Source organism: Ailuropoda melanoleuca, chromosome 2 (genome assembly GCF_002007445.2).
Source record: "Ailuropoda melanoleuca isolate Jingjing chromosome 2, ASM200744v2, whole genome shotgun sequence".
Taxonomy (NCBI): domain Eukaryota; kingdom Metazoa; phylum Chordata; class Mammalia; order Carnivora; family Ursidae; genus Ailuropoda; species Ailuropoda melanoleuca.
The window spans coordinates 154,783,695-154,803,110 of NC_048219.1; the positions used below are offsets into that span (position 1 = coordinate 154,783,695).

The following is a 19,416-nucleotide window of genomic DNA, read 5'->3' on the forward strand; positions in this document are numbered from 1 at the left end:
TCTGTCCTAAATTAGAGAGAAATGCACAATGCAGATAAATATGACACACAAAAGAGGACTGAAACCCCACCCTGCCTTACATATAATCTCTTTTGAGTCAAGTGAGCATGATCCATGTGCTGAAAAAATGTTATAATAGTAGGGAATAACATTTTGAGGCCCTAGAAGAGGAGTAAAAAATCCTGTTTTTTCCATAGTTCCCCACCCCTGCCCCGTTTTTTAAAAAGAAAGGTAGGAGGAGGGTAGAAAGAAGGAAAGTAGGGACAGAGCATTATTGCCAGTAGCACTGCCAAATTCAGGACACTCAGTCAACTTTGAACTTCAGATAAACAATGAATAATATTTTAGTGTAAGTATGTGTCCCAAATATTGCGTGGGACATACTTACACTAAGTAGCATGTATGCATTATATGTGTGTACACATATATATGGAGTGTAGATGTGCATTCTAAAATAAAAGGTTTTTTTTTTAAGTCATTTAATATTCAAATTTAACTGGGCTCCTGTAATTTTTTCCACCACTAAATCTGGCAATGACGGGAAAGAGACAGAAACTCCATTTACAAAGTGCATGAACGTTTGGATTTTCTTTTTTATTTAATAACAAAACCTAACAAGCATTTTCATACACTTCCCAATTCTGTAAGAAGTTACAATAAATATTACTATGAAAGCATTGGGAAAATGTTTAGGTTTTTAAGATACTCATAATTCTAGACTGAGTCTAGTTCTTAGTCTGTTAGCTGGGATAATTACTTGGGTTCTTAACTTCAATTTTAATATGGTAATCTGTCTCTTTTCATTCATTGATTTGATTAGGGTAGGATGGTATACCAAGTGAGGTGAGTATCTAGAAATGACAAAGATGGTGTATCCAGCACTGGTGAACTGTAAGTTCTCTAATATTAAAAACAAAAGATCCACAGAAAAATAAAGTGATCTTTGCTTATCTTCCCACAAAGTTTTCATTTTCTTAACTAATTATTATGAATATAATTGCTTAAATATAATGAAAGAAGTATTACAATTTTTTTTAAAGATTATTGAAAATCTGAATTTAATGATAGTGATGGTAGACTACTATGATTACTAAATATTTTGAAGCTATTCGGGGTTTATAAAATACTTTATAATGGGTAATTATTTAATGGAAGTCCAGCACTGAATACAAACTCCAAATATATATTATATATATGTATACACACACACACACACACATCTAATTGTATATATGTGTGTGTGTATGTATATGTTTGTGTTAATTTTCCATGGAAACAGTTATAGTTTTCTGAATAACTTTCATTTGTAGTTTGCAAGACATATCAAGAAATCTGAAGGTCAGAAAATTCCTAAAGTCGAGCTGCAAATATCAATATATGGAGTAAAAATTCTAGAACCGAAGACAAAGGTAAGTCTTTTTGAATGTCAGAAGCACTGTAATCTTTCATTAATTGAGGTTATGTTCCTATTTCAGTAAATAAGATTGGTTACCAACTGGAACTGGTTAGTTCTCAGTTAATGACAATTTAAAATTCAGTACAATTTTTAGGAGGAAAAATAACTTTTGGGAGTGCTTCCAAAGTAGCCTGTTCTTCAGCCTGTGTTTGCAATGGAAGTGTATTTAATAGTGTTTGGTCATGTTTTCAGAAATTTTTCTTTGTTTGCTGTGAAAGAAATGCATGAAGTGTGGTTCCCCGAGTATGAGAAGAGACAAAAGCTGGGTGTGGTTTATTAAAATGTTCTGGGCTGCCTCTTACTGCCTGTAGACATAATCAGTGTGTATTGGTTTATTAAGGCTGCCATGATAAAATACCACAGACATGGTGGCTCAAAGAACAGAAATTTATTTTCTCACAGTCCCGGAGGCTGGAAATCTAAGACTATGCTGACAGCGGTGTTGGTTTCCTCTGAGGCCTCTCTCCTTGGCTTGCAAATGACAGCCCTCTTGCTGTGTCTTCACATTGTTGTCTGTGCACACACACCCCTGGTATCTCTGTGTGTGTCCAATTTCCTTTTCTTGTTAGAACACCAGTCAGATTGGATAAGAGACCATCCTAATGGGCTCACTTTAATGTAATCACCACTTTCAAACCTTATTTTCAAATACAGTCACATTCTGAGGTAAGGGAGGGGGTTAAGGCTTCAGCATATGAATTTTGGGGGAACATAATTCAGCCCATAATACACCGTGGACTTAAAGTTCTTGTATTTAAGAGCCCTTTCCCCTACAAATCCAATGAAAAAAAAATTAAATATAACCCATTCTGTCTTCACATTCATTAATATGGATTTGTTATGGACTTCATTGTTTTTACCCAAAATTCCCATGTTGAAGCCCTAAGCCCCAGTGTGACTGTACTTGCAGATAGAGCTTTTAAGGTCATTACGGTTATAAGCGGTCTTAATGAGGACTTCATCTACCAGAACTGGTATCCTGATAAAGGAAGAAAGGGACATCAGGGATGTGCAGGCACAGAGGAAAGGCCATGTGAGGACATAGTGAGAAGGCAGCCGTTGGCAACTCACACGGAAATACGACTAAACGCCATGTATGGAGAGAACTTCTTTAGTGTTTAGAATTGACTGTTCAATAATGGCAGGTCCTTAGAAGAGCATAAAATATAAAGACTTAAAAATTCTATGAGATGACCAACACTGATATGTGGGGTGTGTGTGTGTGTGTGTGTGTGTGTGTAAAAGAGACAGAGAGATGGATCATGGGAATGCAAATATAGCTCAATGTTATCAGTTGGTGATTCTGAAGTCCCCCATAGTAAGTCTTCCATAATAGTGAGTTGCCCATTGACAGCTGTCAGTCATATCACTCTGTTCTCTAAACTTTGACTGTCAGATGTAACTTCCTCCTGCATCCTAAATCCCATTTACAAAACATCCGTGAGGTGGGATTCAACTCAGTATTTGAGTATTATATTTTTGAGTATTATATTTTGAGTTTTGAGTATTATATTTTGCCTTACCCAAATCAGTAACACAAAAGCTTTTCCTCCCTATCCCACAGTCTCAATTTCCTAGACTTAATAGCTAATTTTCTAGAGGCCCAATTGAATTTTTCCCTAAAAAGATAAGTTTCCCAAGCTTTTAAAGGGAGAAAAAAATCTCTTTTTTAATCCCTACCAAATCGAAGAACAATCTTGGAGTTTAAAAATCTTTGAAATGTCTTATAAATTCAATTATATTGCATTAGAATAGAGAGCAACTGACTCTTTACCCATATATTACATATGAACATAGTGTATCTGAACTCTTCATCCATACATAGAATGTACCATTTTTTTGGATCCACTAAAAAAAAAAAAAATAACCTAAAAGTTTTTACTGGCTCTGCTGAGCATTGGGACCCTAGGAGATTCCTGGGAATGCTGATTGCTGGAGTCCACTCAAGACTTTCAGATTCAGAATTTGCCGAACAAGACTTAGCATCTATATCATAAAAAACAAAGCCAAAAACACCTCCCTGTGTGACTCTGATACAGCCTGTTCACAGAGGTGCATTTATGAACCACTATTTGGGGAGACCTAAGTGAATCAGAACAAAATCTGTCACTCATTTTATTTTGGTTTATTTTATTTAGTTGTAATGAAAAAAAATACTATGCTCTTAAAATTATTTATAGTAAAACGTACTTGCCGAAACACCTGAGTGGCTCAGTCGGTTGGTTAAGCGTTTGCTTTGGGCTGCGGTCATGAGGTCATGATCCCAGGGGCCTGTGAGGCTCCTTCTCGGCAGGGAGCCTGCTTCTCCCTCTACCTGCCGCTCCCCCTGCTTGTGCTTGCAGGCGCCCTCTGTCTCACAAATAAAGAAAATATTTTTTTAAAAAAGTGAGAATTAAAAATATATATACATGTATGAGGCAGGATTTAAAAATTCATTATTAATCTAACATGGACTTCATAGAAAATAGAGTATTTATCTATGCCATTTGGATGGATGAAAACAGAAGTGAAAAGCAATCTCAGTTGGCTCCAATATTTTTTTCTGTGTTTCCCTTTCTTCTTTTCTCACTTGTCCTTCAAGCGAAGATTATGCAGTGGTGGAGAGAGGTGGTATAGGTGAATTAGGGATTTATTTATTCTTTGTTCCAACTCCAATAAAATATGGTCAGTGTTAAAGTATAATTGTGTTTTCACTGTGCTTAATTGTGTTCCCAAGTCTATCTTGTCTCATCAAAAATTAGGGCTACATTTAAAAATCACAAAGATTTAATCTCAAGAATAAAAAATTCACAAAAATAATAAAATTACAAGTTTTAGCTTCCTAGTCTTCTTTTGTAGGAAGATACCTCTGCTAATCTAAACAAAAATTAAGATGATTCCCAACTGTCATTACCAAAGGCTCTCTGTGATCATACTGGTTGGTGAGTGAACGAGGGCCTGTGTACGTTTTGCCACCAGCCTCTGTAAATGGTATGTTTTTGTTACTTGTAGTTTCGCCTACAAATGGAAAAAAATGAATCATTTTTCTATATTATATAGTAATGATATTTCCTCTATATGTCATTAACATGATCATGCAGTTAATAAACTGGTGTCTACCTGCTGTATTTGGGAGCTACAGTGTGGCCGAAGAGTATTGTTTGATTGACTGTATTAATATTAAAACAAAAAAATATGTCAGCAAGAAAAAGGCTGGTCAATCAGGCAAAGTATAGGAGAAGGATAGTCTCAGACAAATGTGGCCATTGTCCATCTTAGCGCTAACCACAGGAAAAGGAAGATGTCCTCATCAGATGCCTCAGTAAGTTGAGCTCCTTGTTTTGGCATTGTTCCTTCCTGCTGTTGAAATGGGTGGATCAAGCGATCTAGTAATGACAAAAACGTTACAGTCATGTAGTATATACTTCCTCATTCTAATTTGCACACTTGCCTTCAATGACTTACCATTTGGTTTGTATGCAGGGAAAGAATACAGTGCTATAAACAAATTCTCTTAACATTTATCTGTATATCTTACATGGTCATTTTCAGTCTGGTGAGCAATAATGTGAAATCAGAGTGATCAGATCTCCTCAAACTGACACATCAAACCCTGAACTTAGAAAGATGTAGTAACAGGTGCCATAGTTAGAGAATATATATTGTAATATATATATGTATATATAATATATAAGTACATATATGAAAAATAAAACTGAAACTGTATGTATCTATGTATCTATATCTATCTCTATCTATCTGTATGTATATATAGTTGCAGTACTTATCTTTCTGATTAGTAGGATTGATTCAGTTATTTAGATGCTTGATATGTAGACCTTTCTCATGAAAACATGTAAAATACAATTTAATATGAAAACAGAGGTTGAAAGGGTATATGTTTCATAGGAAATCATGTGCAGATGAAGTTATGTTTTAAACTGAAAAGCTAGTGAGTAGAAGTAAGATAAAATGAAAATGTTCCGGTAAAAAAGGATTCTGCTGATACTATAACCTCGTGGAAGTATCTTAATTCTCTGGGTCTCGATGTTCTTCTAAGTAAAATTTCAGGGTTTAAAATAAGTGCCTCTTAAGATCCCTTGCAACTCAGAAAGTCCATGCACCTCTGATCCTTCTGTATTTTGCTTGTGTTTCTCTAAGTCCTATTGAGATGACTACCTTAGTTTAATCTGAGTCAGGCGGTCCATCTCCATTACGTATTTGTTTAAGTTCGGGTGTACATAATTATAAACTGAAGTTTGACAGATGACTGTTTCACTTTTAAAGTCATAAGTTGTGTGTTATTAACACAAGCTGGTATTTCAGAAAATGGACAAAAATCTCTTTAAGTGTTTATTTCCCTTTGTGTTCACAGGAAGTCCAACACAATTGCCAGCTTCATAGAATATCATTTTGTGCAGATGACAAAACTGACAAGAGGATATTCACTTTCATATGCAAAGATTCTGAGTCAAATAAACATTTGTGCTATGTATTTGACAGCGAAAAGTGTGTAAGTATGCCAGATGTTTTAGGGTGGTTTTTTTCTGTTTTACAAGCCAGGAATTGTCTTGTTTCCGGCATTAGTAAAGTATTTGGAAATGAATAAGGTCTGCAAATACTTAACGACGCTAATAGATTCATCCTGTCATGAGAATGTGCTTCAGGATTTCATCCCTAACTGAATTCTCATGTTCATGGGCACAAGCTTGCATGCGAATTTCTTTCTTTAGAACGTCATGCCTGCTTATGTTATGCATTTATTTCTTTTATAATCATATATTGGAATTTTGATCTCAAATATGACTTAGTAATAGGCACATAACGCAAAGAGTAATGGTGAGCGGAGTATTTCTTTTATTCTAGAATGCGATGGATATGATAAAAATAAATATTTTAAACTCCAGGAAATAAAATCTGTATGGCTCCTTTAAAAAAATCTCCAATACTTTGAAAATCTGGTTCTTGATTTTCATTATTCGGAAAACTCAATATAATGAAAGGCAATAGAATTATACGTGCATGAGTGTTGCCTGCATGCATGTGTTTTAGCTTGCAAATGTAATCTAAAGTTCTCAGCAAGTAAGATCAATTAGGGAATTCTAAATTTAAGTACTGTAATGGTTCTTTTAATCATCTGGAATCTTCAGAAAATCCTACATCTTGATTATAAGCATTGGCTAATGTTAATCATAATCTAGTCTGACGTCCTGTTATAAAACATAAGATAGGAATTCCAAACACACATTGCAGCCACTAATGGCTTTAATGAAGGAAGGGTATCTAACCTCAACAACATTATTGGCTTAGACAGGAAAAAAGAACTTAATTCATTTATTTGCTTATTTTTCTGCTATTAAAAATAGCAAAGGATTAATATTATTATCACTCTTACGTAATTTATTTCTTTGGTTCCAGTATGTGAGCTTCTTTAAAAAAAATAAATAAAGATTTATTTATTTATTTTAGAGAGAGAGAGTGCATGAGCAGGGGGAGGGGCAGAGAAAGAAGGAGAGGGAGAGAAGCAGACTCTGAGCACGGAGTCTGACATGGGGCTTGATCTCATGACCCTGAGACCATGACCTGAGCCCAAACCAAGAGTTGGACACTTAACTAACTGACTGAGCCACCCAGGTGCCCCAGTACATGAGCTTCTTGAAAGCAAGTACCTTTTTATTCGTCCATGTAACTCCTACATTAGGTGGACAATAGATGCTCAATGAATTTTTCCTTATAGAAAAAACGACCATATAGAAAAATTTACAAAAAGTAGAGTAAGTTATTATATGTATCTTTTAAGCTATAATGCTCTAAAAATGCAAACTACTGTGCTAGGTTCTTGGCATCATAGTACTTTTTTGAGGTTTTGATGATCATTATGGAACATCTCATCAGAAAAATATGCTCACCCATATGACAATATTATATGTACAATAAGGCATTTTATTTATTTATTTATTTTAAAGATTTCGTTTATTTGAAACAGAGTCAGTGAGCGAGAGAGCAGGAGCGGGGGAAGGGCAAAAGGAGAGGGAGAAGCAGACTCCCCACTGAACAGGAAGCCCAGATGCAGGGCTCTATGCCAGGACCCTGGGGTCATGACCTGAGCCGAGGGCAGACACTTAACTGACTGAGCCACCCAGGTGCCCACATAAGGCATTTTATATGAAGTTCAGGTTGTTTTTGAAACTTATCCTGTTGAGTGAATGCATTATATTTAATATTCTGTTTCTTAACCATGATCATTTGCAGATGTTTTTCTCTATGTGATTGAGAAGATGAAAGTTGATATTTGTTGAGTATCGTCTGTGTGTAAGATATAATAACCTGTACCACTTACACCAGGCAGTAAACTCTGTTGTCCTTCTTTCTTGCTTTACACATAGAAATAAATGGCCTTAGGGTCCTTTGAAATACTCATAATTAGAATTCTTTATAAATATTAACCTTCTTACAGTTTTGTATCACATATTTTTATTTAATCTCCATCCAAATTTATTGAATTATTTAAAACATAAGCTTGCCAGAGTCCCTGCATAGTTATATTATTTCAAAAGTATAAACTCTGTTTCACCCTAATCATAATTGTTTGTAATTCATTTCAAGAATTTAAATTCCTTGACCCATTATTCTCTTTGGTATAGCTTATTAGCTTTTTTCCTTGAGTGTTAAAAATAATTTCTTGAAGCCTAAAGCAGTGGCTTACAACTATTAGCATATATAATATTCATAAAGAGAGCTCTTTAGTTTTCACTTAAAAAAAAGTTCCTATTGATTGGGTCTTGATCTCAGGAAATCTATATTTAACAAGTTCACCAAGTGATTCTGCTGCAGGTAGATGGAAATCTGGGCTTTGAAAAGAGGTCCAAGTTACTTCTTCAGCTATAAGCATGCATGACTTTTGTGAACTCAAAGAGGCTATGTTTCCTCAAAATTTCATTATATCATTTCACCTCAAGGTTTATTAGCTTTGATCATAATAAGGACTATTTTTATAAAATTGATTTGATACGTATGTAGAACTTTTGACATGCCATCCTCTTTAATTCTCATTTTAAATAGCTAATCATGGAGGATTAAAACAGGAAAATAAATAATGGCCCAATAGGCAAAACTCTTTCCTCTTTACACAACCAAGGCCAGAGAAGTTGAATGGCTTTACCAATTTACAAAGCTATGTAGTAACAGAATTGGGATTAAAATTTAAGACCTTAGATTAACCATTGTAGCATTGGTTCCATCATGCTATATTACTTTTATAACTGTGACCTGTTCCAGAGCCCATCCACTCTTATTGGGGCCTTTGTCTTTTTTACTCATTGTATCTTTTTTAGTACTTCTGTAAAGTTGTTGAAAGTTTGAAAGATAGATAAACTATAGTATGTCACAAGACTAGAATTCACTACTTTGTAAACTTTCATGTAGTATTAATGAGTCTCCCTCCCTCCATGGTAACAGTCCTCCCCATGAGGATCACATGGGGAGCTAGAGTACCCAGCCCTGCCAAGCAGCAATGAAGAGAGGCCAAATGCGGAAGCTGAACCTCTACCCCACCAGGCAGTAATGAAGTAGTGCTGTCCATTGCCATTCCCCTACTGGAATGGTGTCAGAGTAAGCCACTAAAACACAGAGCTGAAGTAATTTCTAGAGTCTTATAATATCTAAAATATCCAAGAGTCGGTTGAAAATCACTCATTATATCAAGAAACAGGAAGATGTTAAACTAAATGAAAAAAGATGACCAGTAGATTCCAACACTGAGATGAGAGAGATACTAGAATTACCAAAGATTTTTAAACAACCATCTTAAAAATGGTAAAATAAACAATTACAAGCACTCTTGAGGCAAATTAAAAAGTACAGAATTTTATCAAAGAAATAGAAAATCTTAACAAGGAAATAGAAGATAGAAGAAAAACCCACTAGGAATCTTATAATTGAAAAACTAAAATAATCAAATGATAAACTCAGAGTCTGGCCTCATTAGCAGAATGAAGAGGACAGAGGAAAGAATTCATGACCTGGAAAAAGGAAATATTATAAAGTGTGCAATTTAAACAACATAGAGATAATAGACAAATGCATGCAAACACATGTACACAAACAACACACACTGCAGACACGCATGAAATAATATAAAGAGAAAACAGGACTTCAGGGATCTCTGAGCCTATAACAAAATAGGTAACATTTATGTGTCATCAGAGTCTTGGAAAAATAGAAAAAAGAAGAAAAAGAAGACAGCCTTGAAGAAACACTTGAAGAAACAATAGTTGGAACCTTCCCAATTTTGACAAAAGGCATAAACCTATAGATTCAAGAAATAAGTGAACTCCAAACAGAATAAACCCAAACAATTCCATGCCAAGATGCATCATAGACATTGAAAACTAAAGACAAAGAAAAATCTTGAAGACACAGAACATAAACAAGTCCTATAACAGAAATTGATAAAGAAGTGGTGTATATATATATGAATATTACTCAGCCATAAAAAAGAATGAAGTCTTGCCATTTGCAATGACAGGAATGGAGTTACAGAGTATTATACTAAGCGAAATAAGTCAGCCAGAGAAAAAGAAGAAGACAAATACCATATGATTTCACTCATATATGGAATTAAAAAAAAATAAATTAACGAGCAAAGGGAGAAAAAAGAGAGAGGCAAACCAAAAACAGACTCTTAACTGTAGAGAACTGATAGTTACCAGAAGGTAGGGGGAGTATGGGTTAAAAAAAAAAAGTAAATAATACTTTCTGATGTGATTCTAAATGCATATATAGGAAATATGTAAGGCGATTATATTATAAACAGGACAGTTGAGGGGATGTAAAACTTTTTTATATCTCACTTGAACTGGAAAAATGACAACACTATTAGACTGTGATAAGTTATATAAACATAATATACATCCCAGAGCAGTCATTTAAAAAGCTGTACAGTGAGATACACATAAAGTGCTTTAGGTTATCAAAATTTTATTATAAAAATATTTCAAAAACTTGCAACAATACAGTGAAAAGAAAATAGAGAGGTGACAGAAAAGAAAAATTTAAATGGCAAACTTAAGCCTTAATGTATCAAAGATCACATTAAATGTAAATGGTCTAAATAAAAGAGATGGTCAGAGTGAATTAAAAATCCTAATCCAGACATAACATTTTCTACAAGAAACTTTTTGCAAGTATAGTGATATGGATGATACAGGAAGATTGAAAAGAAAAGAATAGAAGAATATATATCATGCAAACATTACTTAAATAAAGCAACAGTATAGTACTATAATATAAAGTTGACTTCAAAATAAAGAAAATTCTGAGGGACAGAGAAGGGCATTATATAAAGAAAAAAGGCTCATACTACCAAGAAAGCCATCTAGACGTGTATAATCAAACAATAAAGCTATAAAGTAAGTGAAATAAAAACTGATAGAACTGAAAGGAAACACAAGATGAATAGACAATACACAATTACAGTTGAAGACTTCACCACTACCACTCTTACTAAAATTGGTAGAGCAACTGAACAGGAAATGGTCAAGAATATAGAATTACTCAGGTACCAAAATAAACCATTTCCTGGGCTGTAAAATAAATCTCAAACATTTTATAGAATTGAAACAACAAAGAAATCAATTTAAAAATTAATAACAAAATTATTCAAAAATTGGAGGTGAAACTTACAAGTATTCCATATGTCAAGAGGATTTCTCAAAGGCAACTTTTAAAATACAGTGAACTGTATATAAATGAAATAGAATGTTATCAACATTTGAGTGATACCGCTGAAACAGTGCTCAGAAATATTTATGACAACTAAATTAACACATGAAAGAAAAGGAAAGTCTCAAATCAATGATCTAAGCTCCTGCCTCAAGTACTTAGAAAACAAGACATCAAAATAAGCTTGAAGAAAATAACAATGATAAAGGAGAATTTAACAACATGGAAAACAAAAACAAGAGAGAAAACTAATGAAACAAAGAGTTGTTTCTTTGAAAATCATAAAAGGATCAGAATTTTAGTGAGATTGGCAAAATAAAAAAGAAAAAAGACACAAGTTACCAATCTCAGGAATGAAAGAGGAGATTTCACTGTAGACCCTCCAGATAGCAAAAGAATAAGAGGATACTATAGATAACTGAGTATGGAAAAAAATGGACAATATAGATGAATCAATTTCTTAAGAAATACTATCATAAATCACCCAATATTAAATATATAATTTGAATAACCCTGTAACTATAAAGGAAATTGAATTTATAATTTAAAACTTATTAAAAGAAAACTCTTAATGCCTAGATGGTTTCACTGGAGGAATCTGTAAAATGCTTAAAGAAGAATTAACAGTATTCTACACAACCTATTCCAAAAAACAGAAGAGGTAAGAGCATCCCTCAATTCATTTTATGAAACTAATGTTTCCCTAATACCAAGCCAGAGACAGACTAAAAAACAAAGTACAGACCAAGCTATATCCTCCAGGAATATAGATGCAAAAATTTCTAAGAAATTATTAGCAAATATAATTCTGCAAAATATATAAAGAAATTATGCACCAAGACCAAGTGGAATTTTCTTCAGGGATATATATCTTGTTCAACATTTAAAAATTCAACCATGTAATCAACCATATTAACAGGCTATAGAAGAAAAAACATGATCATACCAGTCAGTGCTTTAAAAATATTTGAAAAAAAAATCAACACCCATTCAGGGCTAGAAACTCAGAAAAATAGGAATATAAAGAAACTTTTTCAATTCGATAAAGAACATTTAGAACTATAGATAAAATTTTACTTAATGGTGAAAGAGCTGAATGTTTTCCTCCTGAGATTGAGAACTAGGCAAGGATTTCTGCTCTAACCACTCTTATTAAATGCAGTCCTGGAAGTTCTAAACTTTGCAGTAAGGCAAAATAAGAAAATCAAAAGCATGCAGATAGTAGAGGAAGAAATATTACTTATTTGTAGGTATCATCATTGTCTATGTAGAAAATTCAAAGGACTCTACAAAAAAATACTTGGATCTAATAAATGAGTTCAGCAAGGTGACAGAATACATGATAAATATACAGAAATTAATTGTATTGCTATACTCTAGCAGTGAGCACATGGATACAAAAATTTACAATTATATAAAAAAAACAGAAAACATAGGTGCAGATGTAACCTCAGATGTAAAATTTGTAGAGTACTTGTATGCTGAAAATTACAAATTGCTGATGAAAGAAATAAAATAGATGTAGATAAATGGAGAGATATGCCATCTTCATGGATTGGAAGACTCAATCTAGTATATGTCAGTTCTCTCCAAATTAATGTACAGCTTTAACAGAATTCCTGTCAAAATCAAAGCGAGGTTTTTTTGTACTTACAAGAGGATTCTAAAATTTATATAAAAAGGCAAAGGAACCAGAATTGTTAAAACAGTTTTGAAAAAAGTAAAGCAGAAGAAAATGGTTTACCCTATTTCAAGACTTATTACATACTTATGGTAATCGGGACTGTAGTTCTGGTGGAGGGATGGATAAATAGATTAATGGAACAGAATGGAGAATACAGAAATCAACTCAAAATATACCCCACTGATTTTTGACAAAGGTACTAAGGCAATGCAACACATGCAAAATGCAAAAGATGCCCCTTCCAATAAATGGTGCTTGTGAAATTAGATCTCTATAGACAAATAAAGTGCATATTGACTTAAATCTCATATGTTATACAAAAATTAATTGAAAATGCATCATGGACTTAAATGTAAAATGCACAACTATAAAACATTTAAAGAAAGAGACAGGGAGAACATTCAGGGTGTAGGGATAGGCAGAGTTCTTAGACTTGACACGCAAGACAGGATCCATAAATGAAACGGGGCAAATTGAGCTTTATCAAAAATAAACATTTTTTTCTGTGAAAGACCTTATGAAGGAGATAAGACTATCCAGAACTGAGAGAAAATATTTGCAAACTTGTATCAAAGAACTTTAAAAACTCAGCAGCATAAAAATAATCAAATTGGAAACTGGGCAAAAGATGTGAAGGATCATTTCATTGAAGAGGATAGTCAGATGGCAAATAGCACATGAAAAGATGTTAACATTGGTATCCATTAAATTAAATAAGGTATTAAATTGAGGTATCACTATACAACTATCAGAAAAACTACAATAAAAGGTGGCAATAGGGGCACCTGGGCGGCTCAGTCAGTTCAGTGTCTGCCTTTGGCTTGGGTCATGATCCCAGGGTCCTGGGATCAAGCCCTGCATTGGGCTCCCTGCTTAGCGGGGAGCCTACTTCTCCCTTTCCCTCTGCCCTTCCCTGCGCTTGTGCTCTCTCTCTCTCTCTCTGTGTCTCAAATAAATAAATAAAATCTTTAAAATAAATAAATAAATAATTTTTAAAAAGTGGCAATACCAGATGCTGGCAAGGATATGGAAAAGTGGGTCACTTGTACATAGCTATTGGGATATAAAATGGTGCAGACACTGGGGTAAACAGTTTGGCAGTTTCATAAAACCCTAAACATGCAACTATCATATGACCTATTTGGACATTTATCCCAGAGAAAGAAAAACTTGTGTTCATGCAAAAACCTACATATGAATGTTTATAGCAACTTATTCATAATAGTCCCAAACTACAAATGTCTCAGATCGTGGGTGAATGGTTAAACAGATTGTAGTATATCCAAACCATGGAATACTACTCAGCAAGAAAAAGGAGTGAACTATTAATACATACAGCAACCTTGGTAACTTTCCAGATAATTATGGAGTAAAAAGAGTCAATCCCAAAAGCTTACATACTGTATGACTCCATTTTTGTAATCTTGAAATGACAAAATTAAAGAATGGAGAATAAATTAGTGTTTTTCACAGGTTAAGGACATGTTAATGGGGAGACTGGAGGAGGGTGTGGCTATAAAAAGGCAAGATGAGGCAGTTTGGTGATGATGGAATTATTCTGTATCTTGATTACACTAATATCAGTATCAACTAAGGTGTGATTTGTACAATAGGTTTGGTAATATGTTACCATTGGGGGGAAGTGGATGAAGGGTACCCATGATCTCCCTGTATTATTTCTTATAACTGCATATCAGTATAAAAAAACCTGGAAAATAAGCTATGGCTACATTTTATTTTCATCTTATTTTAAGTAAATCTAGGCCAGAGAGATTTAGTACCTTCCTCAGAGTCAGAAGGCTAGGTAGCAATAGAATCAGAACTCCAGTCTGAGACCCTAGATTCCCGTTTCACGTTCTTCCATCATGTTACATTATTCCCATGACTGTGACCTCTCCAGAGTCCCTCTGCTTTTACTGGGGCCTTCATTCTCTTTATTCCTTGTATTTTATATATTCAGTGCTTCTGTGAATTTCTAAGAACTTGTTTGAAGTTTAGATGAAGCCCTATCCTAGTATTCTACAAAATTAGAACTCACTTTATTAGTATCATGTGTAATTAAGATTTAATATTTATACAACTACTGTAGTCATCTCATTAAATTTAAAAAATAAAATTAGAATATAGATACTCATTATGATGTGATCTCATTTATTTAATATAAGGTGAATATACAGTCACTATCAACTGCTTAACCATCATTTTTTCAATTTTTTTCCAAATGTTAATATAGTATACTTTATTCACTGGAAGTTACACTTGATAATTTTTTTAAAGATTTCTTTATTTATTTGGGAGAGAGAGAGAGTGAGCACAAATGAGGAGGGGCAGAGGGAGAGAGATTCTCAAGCAGACTCTGTGCTGAGCACGGAGCCCGATGCAGGACTTGATCCCACGACTCTGAGTTCATGACCTGAGCCAAAATCAAGAGTCTGATGCTTAACTGCCTGAACCACCCAGGAGCCTCTACACTTGATAAAATTTAAATAGTAGCCCCAATAAGCGATAAAAGCTTCACCCCACCAGCATATTTTCCTTTAATTATGTGAAGTGAGATGTAAATAAGGCAAAGTTTAAAACCTCTCTTGTTAACTAATTGTCAAAAGGGTTCATGTGTCAAAAGAATCATATATTACTATTACTAGAAGGAATCATTACACCTAGTCTTTTCACAGGCTTTATTTGTAAGCTATTTATTATATATTCTTGTTATATTTCATGTTTGCCTTATAATATTTTTTGAAATAAATTTTTTTGAATTTAACAAATATTCTTGTTCTTTATATTTCATTAAATGATTGGGGGGAAAGTAGTCTTAGCTTAGTCATTCATGGAACTGGGCTAATGTAATTATTCAGCAGGGAAATTCAAATTAAAAACACATTGAGATAGCATCACTCATCCAGTAAGGTGACCAATTAAAAAGACTGTCAATATATGATATTGGTAAGAATGAGGAGCAACTAGAACTCTCTTACTTCTCGTGGGAATGTAAAATGGTACAATTACTTTGCAAAATAGTTTGGCAGTTTCTTGCAATGTTAAAATGGAGCTGTTCTGTGATTTAGTGTTTCTATTGTAGATATTTATCCAGATGTTTGAAAACACATGTCCACAAATTTTATTTTTTTTCATTTTATTTTTGTAAATATTTCATTTATTCATTTGAGAGAGAGAGAGAGAGAGGGCTCTTGAGCGTGGAGAGTTGCAGAGGGAGAGGGAGAAGCAGGCTCCCCACTGAGCAGAGAGCCCAATGCAGGACTCCATCCAAGGACCCTGAGATCATGACCTGAGCTGAAGGCAGATGTTCAGCTGACAAAGCCACCCAGGCATCCCCACAAAAAGATTTTAGAAGAATGTTTGTAGCAGTTTAATTTATAACTAAGAATTGAAAACAATGCAAGTTTCCTTAATAGGCAAATAGATACATCAATGTGGTATATTCATTAGATGGAACACTAATCAGCAATAAAACAAATGATACATACAACATCTGAGAAGCTCCAAAAGAAGCCAGACAGAAAAGAATACACACACACACACACACACACACACACACACACACACTATATGGCTCATTTTTATGAATACAAGGACAGGCAAAACTGATTTTTGGTATGGAATTCTAGCAATGGTTACCCATAAGAAATGTGATTTGACTGTAAGGAGGCATGGGAGAACTTTCTGGGATGATAGAAATATTCTGTATCTTTAATGATGTGGTGGTTATATAGGTATATGCATTTATCAAAACACATCTGATTGTGCAGATATGATCTGTACATTTTATTGTTTATAAAAATGTGTGAGAGCTTGTAAAGTCAGTTATTCTGGATTTGAATCCAGTTTCTCCACTCACAAATTGAGATCTCACAGAATTGAAGCTGCATGTGTATTGTGGGGATAATAGTAATCCCTACCTCATAGATTCATTATGAGAGTCAAGCGGGGTAATGTGTGCAAAATATTTTCTGGGGAGCTAAATGCTGTTTTAATAAAAAGATGTCTTATCAAAAAGATATGTCTTATCATAAAAAGAATATGATTTTTAAAAGTTATTTTAAACAAATAATTATAATGAAGTCAAATGTGATTAATGGTAAACCAACCTTGCTACCACTGAAACGATTCTCTGTAATGTACAGCTTGAGTATTTGAGGGTAACATACTGTCTTAGTAGGAGGACACACTGAACCCATAATTAAGAAGGTAGAAAAAACAACCATAGTTGACAAATATGTCTTATTATCGTAAACAAATGCTAACACATTACCTAAGTTTTGAAGTTAGAGATTTGAAAAAAAATTGATGGTCCCACAATCTCTTATAACCACATTTACTGTGTTTTAATATTAAATGTGATCCCAACAGTCATAGCAACTTATATTTTTATATGTATACTTTTCCATTAGTTTGAATCATTGAGCACACATAGTTTGGTATCTGACATTTTCATTTCTGTAATATTCCTTAATGCAGCTTATCTTTTCCCCTTTTTTTCTACTTTTTTGTAAGACAGATAGTACTTATATATAATTTTAGGCATATATTTTGTGTTTTTTAGTTAATGAGGTTAAACTATATTTTTTTATGACTAAAAGCCTTCCTTAGTGTACTACAAAAATGGCAATGTCTTAATTAAATCTGTGTTGTTCATAAAAGAGACTCTTCACTAGAGAGAACAAACTGAGGGTTGCTGGAGGGGAGGTGGGCAGGGGTTGAGCTATTTGGGTGATGGGGATTAAGGAGGGCACTTTTTGTGATGAGCACTGGGTGTTGGATGTAAGTGGTGAGTCACTAAATTCCATTCCTGAAACCAATGTTACACTATTATGTTAACTAACTAGAATTCAAATAAAACCTTGAAACATTAAAAAAATCTGTTATTAAACAGCATATTTTCAATTTAGATTGTTCATAGCATATCACAAAGCTTTAGGATTTGCAGTAAATTAAAGCATGGCATTTACAAGATTTAATATTACCACCAGTTTTTATGTTGTCTGGAAATCTTTTAATTAAATATGACATATTTGTGATGCATTAAAGCAATTAATGCCTTTACTAATCTTTTTTAATACAACATTAATAAAATGATACATTTTTATTTAGTGTTTACATTGTGCAAGACACTGATACCAATCAAGATATGAATGAGGAAGGAATGAGCTGGTGGACTTAGGACATTTGTGGCAGTTTCTGGTTGATCAATCAGAAACTGTAAATTTTTTTGAGGCCAAATTCAGATGACAGATATATTTTGATCAATAGACACTGTGTTTTATTATAATATGGTTGACTATCACATACAATTGGGAGCTTTCATAGAAAAATTCAGATTTCTGACCTCATCTCCCATATTTAAAATCTGACAACCCTGGGGTGGAATTGTTCATTTCCACAAGCCAACAATTAACTGGAATGGAGTATTCCACTCTGAGAGGGCATACCTCAAGTTTTCCACGACACCACCCAGTCAGCCTCATTTGAGTTACCTGCCAGGTTTACCCAACCCTCCTTGTTAGGACGAGGAAATAAGTAGCAAAGCTACAAGAGAACTGCAGTTGGCACCGTGCTTTCATTTAATAGGCACCAAATAGTTGAGGAAAGAAGGAAAACAAACTAGGAAAAAATGCTATGATAAAATAGATGAGAAGGTGGATAGAGCGCTTGCTTCCAACTTCAACAGCTACTCATTTAATTACCAAAACTTTTTTTTTATTTTGTGTATGGCCAGGCATTGAATTATTATGTTAGCATAGACGACTTGATTCATTGACCACATCTCTACCTGCAGCCATTGCCTCTTTGAAGTACCTTATGTGAATGTTTTCCTTGATTCATAAAACAGTCTGACATATCAAATCTTTGATTTTTACAAAGGCTGAAGAAATAACTTTAACAATTGGCCAAGCTTTTGACCTGGCATACAGGAAATTTCTAGAATCTGGAGGAAAAGATGTTGAAACAAGAAAACAGATTGCAGGATTACAGAAAAGAGTGAGTAAACTAAACTTTTTGTTTCACATTTATGTGATGTAAGTACAGGGAAACTTGCATATCATCAAACAAATTTAGAAGGCCTGCCATTAAATTTCCCCCACACTGATTGGAACTGCTTTCACTGTGTTCCTATAATTTTTCATTCCTGATCCCCTGCACAGTTTTTAACCATTTTATATTGAATTCCCACAAGAACTTAGTGTTCTCATGTGACTTTGCTTCACTTCCTGATGCTTCTCATGGGGATCAGAGCAGCAGAAGCAGCAGATGCTGGGTAAGTGGTTTCCCATGCAGATCAGATTCCTTTGTAATTAAATTACACCCTTTCTCCACTGTCTTCAAAATCATCATAAGCAAGTTTCACTGTCTTGCGGTTATACTCCAAGATTATGGGTAACAGACTGCACAGTGCAACAAGAAAACACAGAGATGAGGTATTAGAAACATGGAATTTGCACACATGTAAAAACATTTTAAATTTAATAAAATGTCTTTCCAGTGATCTAGAATTTCCTGATAATCCCCAACCTTTATCAAATAATTTTCTTCCCTGTGCAAAAGAGTACAATAA

At 34.0% G+C, this 19,416-nt stretch overlaps 1 protein-coding gene across 10 annotated transcripts in view; it reads left to right on the top strand.

Moving 5' to 3' along the window:
* GULP1 (GULP PTB domain containing engulfment adaptor 1) overlaps nucleotides 1–19,416 on the top strand; it is a 260,185-nt gene that overhangs the window by 214,618 nt on the left and 26,151 nt on the right. For 4 of the 10 annotated variants that reach the window (XM_034654833.1, XM_034654831.1, XM_011224210.3 and 1 more), the window contains 4 exons: nucleotides 1,311–1,409; nucleotides 5,811–5,948; nucleotides 18,726–18,842; nucleotides 19,039–19,119. In XM_034654833.1, coding sequence (XP_034510724.1) covers nucleotides 1,311–1,409; nucleotides 5,811–5,948; nucleotides 18,726–18,842; nucleotides 19,039–19,119 — 435 coding nt within the window. The remainder of the gene's footprint in view (nucleotides 1–1,310; nucleotides 1,410–5,810; nucleotides 5,949–18,725; nucleotides 18,843–19,038; nucleotides 19,120–19,416) is intronic. The other 6 variants (XM_034654837.1, XM_034654834.1, XM_019799061.2 and 3 more) reach the window with 5 other exon arrangements.